Consider the following 3,015-nt stretch of genomic DNA (forward strand, 5'->3'; position numbering starts at 1 on the left):
AGTGTGCAGCGGATGAAATGGTGAAAACCATGTGTATTCGCCTGGTGTCTGAAAAGATGTCCTTTTCTCTCAGAGGCTGGCCAGCGTGTGGCCAGGATTTACAAATTGAAAAATGCAATGAGACGGGGAAGGCACAGTCTGCCATAAAAATAGGTAAATGACCCCGCTCCAGATAAGAGGACCCGTTGGCAACACAAACGATAACAATAAATATTAAAACAGACATGCAAAACATACGAAAACAAAACAAGACGAATATATACATAAATATACATTCACGATTAACGGTTAAAAAATCTTTCTTGGTAGACGATTGATGGTGCGAGATGAATAACGAATGTTGAAGTACCCTCAGGTTGCTTGTTCCGGGTCCTTTTCTGCAATTAGTGTCACCACGGAGGACATGGAAATGACCCTAACTACTCCGTCCTTACCAGGAAACACCTCCGCTATTCGTGCAATGGGCCAGGTTCCAGGCACAGAACAGTTCTCGATCATTACGACGAGGTCGCCAACAGACGGACCTGGATGATCTTTAGTCCATTTGGTTCGTTGCTGGAGCTGATGTAGGTAATCCCGCTGCCAACGAGACCATACGTGGGACACGCTTTGTTGCACCAGACGCCACCTGGAGGATAAGTTGAGACGTGGAGATTCCTCAATGTCGAGGGGAATGCACTCCAGTGGAGCACCGATCAAGAAGTGTCCCGGTGACAAGTAATTGAAGTCATCGGAGTCGTCCCGCATCGGACAGAGAGGACGGGAATTGAGCATGCCCTCAATTCGCACCAGCACAGTGTTGAGCTCTTTGAAGATCAGGGGCTGTCCTCCCACCACGCTCGTGAGTAGGGTCTTCACGGTCTTGACCCCGGCCTCCCTTAATCCACCAAAGTTAGGAGTGTGGGGTGGGATAAACCGCCATTCCACGTTTTTTGGAGAGAAATGCTCCACCCAACGGTCGGCATTGCCTCTGAAGAAAGAGTAGAACTCTTTTAAGAATTTGGAGGCTCTAACGAAATTGGTACCGTTGTCGGAGTGTATGCATCGAGGCAGGCCCCTTCGGGCGACGAAACGGTCCAAAGCGGCGAGGAAAGCATCAGTGGTCAGAGATGAAACTAATTGAAAGTGGATGGCTTTGGTGTACATGCACACGAATATGCAGAAGTAGGCCTTGTTGATAGCAGCCTTCCAGCGCGGGGACACCTTTATCAGTAGGGGTACCTGCGTAATCTATGCCGACTTGCAGAAAATGTCAGTGACGCTCGAATCTGGAACTTGGGAGGTCGCCCATAAGAGGAACTTTCGGCTGGGTTCTTTGTATTCTGCACTGCGTGCATCGGTATGTCCTGCTCTTTATGACTTTCAGCGCTCTTGGTACCCAGAATTGGCTCCTTAACAAAGAGAGAATCAAAGTCGGACCAGCATGAAAGTGCCTAAGATGTATGTCATCGATGACGAGTCGTGTAATATGATGATCGTAAGCAAGCAGTAAGGGGTGTTTCTGGTCCTGAGGTGCCTTGGAGTTGCAGATCCTACCGCCCACCCTGACAAGCCCAACCTCATCAACAAATGGATTCAGCTGTCGGTATTCCCTGGGAACTGAAGACGAGTGCAGGTTGGGAGGCAAAGAAGTGTGCTGTACAAGACGTACGCAGGCCAATAGAGCGCTCGAGAATATTCCTTTGCTGAAATGGGGCCGGTTAAGGGACTCGATTGATAAAGGGCATGTTCGGCGAGGTGAAGGATGAGCACCGTGACTCATATTAAACGCTGGAACGAGAAACGAACCATCCATGCATCATCATAAATTTCTGGGGCTGCGCGAGAAAGGAGGGACATCCCTGGCTCATTGGCCTCCTGATCCTGTCGGCTCAGCCCAAACAGAGGGAGAGTTTTTTCCCTTAACCAAGGAGGCCTGTGAAACCATAAATCTGAATCCAAAAGCTCGGTGGGAAGACATCCTCGTGAGGCAATGTCGGTGGGACCTCGGACCTCTCGAATTACCATTGATCAACTTGTGACGACTTGAGAATAGCCGAAACCCTATTTGCCTCGAAGACCTTGAGCTGATACAAGGGCGTCCATAACCAAGTGAGGATGACCGTCGAGTCAGTGTAATACAGAGGAGGGAGGGAGGCCTCGAAGGTGATCGAGGACATGACCCTCAGAAGTAGAAGAGAGCCACAAAGCTCTAATTGAGGTATGGATTTGAATTTGGTTGGCGCTACCTTTGTTTTCGACTTCAGTAGGAAAGAGTTAATGATCCCTTTGGTGTTAACACCCGAATGTAAACCGCAGCGGCGTAACCCCTAGATGTGGCGTCTGAGAACCCTATCAGCTGTGAACGCGAGTGGGCGGTGAAAACATATCTGGGTCCCTGACGCCACATCTCCTGGAGGAGAGTTTTGACATGGAAAATTATGGGTGACAAGAACCCGAGGGGATCGAATGTTCGTGCGATATGCGACAAAATGACTCGTTTTGTCGCCGAGCGCACTGGTTCTTTGACCGAAAAGGAGAAATAGTCGTCGGTGGGACACCAGACGAGGCCCAGGATTTTGACGAAAAGGCTATCATCCTGTGGTATCGAATAAGGGCGTTGCGGATCGTCTGGGTGCGACAGAAGCTCGGTAGCATTAGACGACCACTTGCTTATCTCAAAACCTCCACGCTCAAACAAACCTATTAGCTGTGTCCTGAGCAAACGTGCCTCTTCGATGGAGTTAGCGCTATCCACGAAATCGTCGACATAAATGGAGTTCACGAGGCTTGCGGCTGCCAGTGGGAAGCATGGGCCCTTGTCCTGCCGTAGCTGTTGAATCGTACGAATGGCTTGGTAGACACTGGTATTGATGCCATAAGTTACAGTGTTGAGCTGATATTCAACAATCGGCTGGGATGGATCAGCTCGCCAAAATATGTGCTGCAACTTCCGGTCCTCGGGGCACACCAGGATCTGACGGTACATCTTCACCAAGTCTCCTGTCAGTGCAATAGGATAGGATCCGAATCGGA

The 3,015-nt window shown here is 49.7% G+C and overlaps 2 protein-coding genes across 2 annotated transcripts; both read right to left on the reverse strand.

The window, feature by feature from the left end:
- Positions 1-351: 351 nt before the first annotated feature.
- Positions 352-1,146, reverse strand: LOC136797194 (uncharacterized). The gene has a single exon (XM_067053123.1). It carries the CDS (start codon positions 1,144-1,146, stop codon positions 352-354), a length of 795 nt encoding a protein of 264 aa, XP_066909224.1.
- A 1,096-nt stretch (positions 1,147-2,242) lies between these two features.
- Positions 2,243-2,968, reverse strand: LOC112211063 (uncharacterized). Its single transcript, XM_024362043.2, has one exon. The coding sequence runs from the start codon at positions 2,966-2,968 to the stop codon at positions 2,243-2,245; it is 726 nt and encodes a 241-aa protein (XP_024217811.2).
- Positions 2,969-3,015: the final 47 nt, after the last annotated feature.

This window comes from Halyomorpha halys, unplaced genomic scaffold, assembly GCF_000696795.3.
Source record: "Halyomorpha halys isolate HHAL.00 unplaced genomic scaffold, Hhal_1.1 Scaffold11122.1, whole genome shotgun sequence".
Lineage (NCBI taxonomy): Eukaryota > Metazoa > Arthropoda > Insecta > Hemiptera > Pentatomidae > Halyomorpha > Halyomorpha halys.

Coding starts and splice junctions, on each gene's coding strand:
- LOC136797194 (XM_067053123.1), bottom strand. CDS start 1,146: ATGTACACCAAAGCCATCCACTTTCAATTAGTTTCATCTCTGACCACT.
- LOC112211063 (XM_024362043.2), bottom strand. CDS start 2,968: ATGTACCGTCAGATCCTGGTGTGCCCCGAGGACCGGAAGTTGCAGCAC.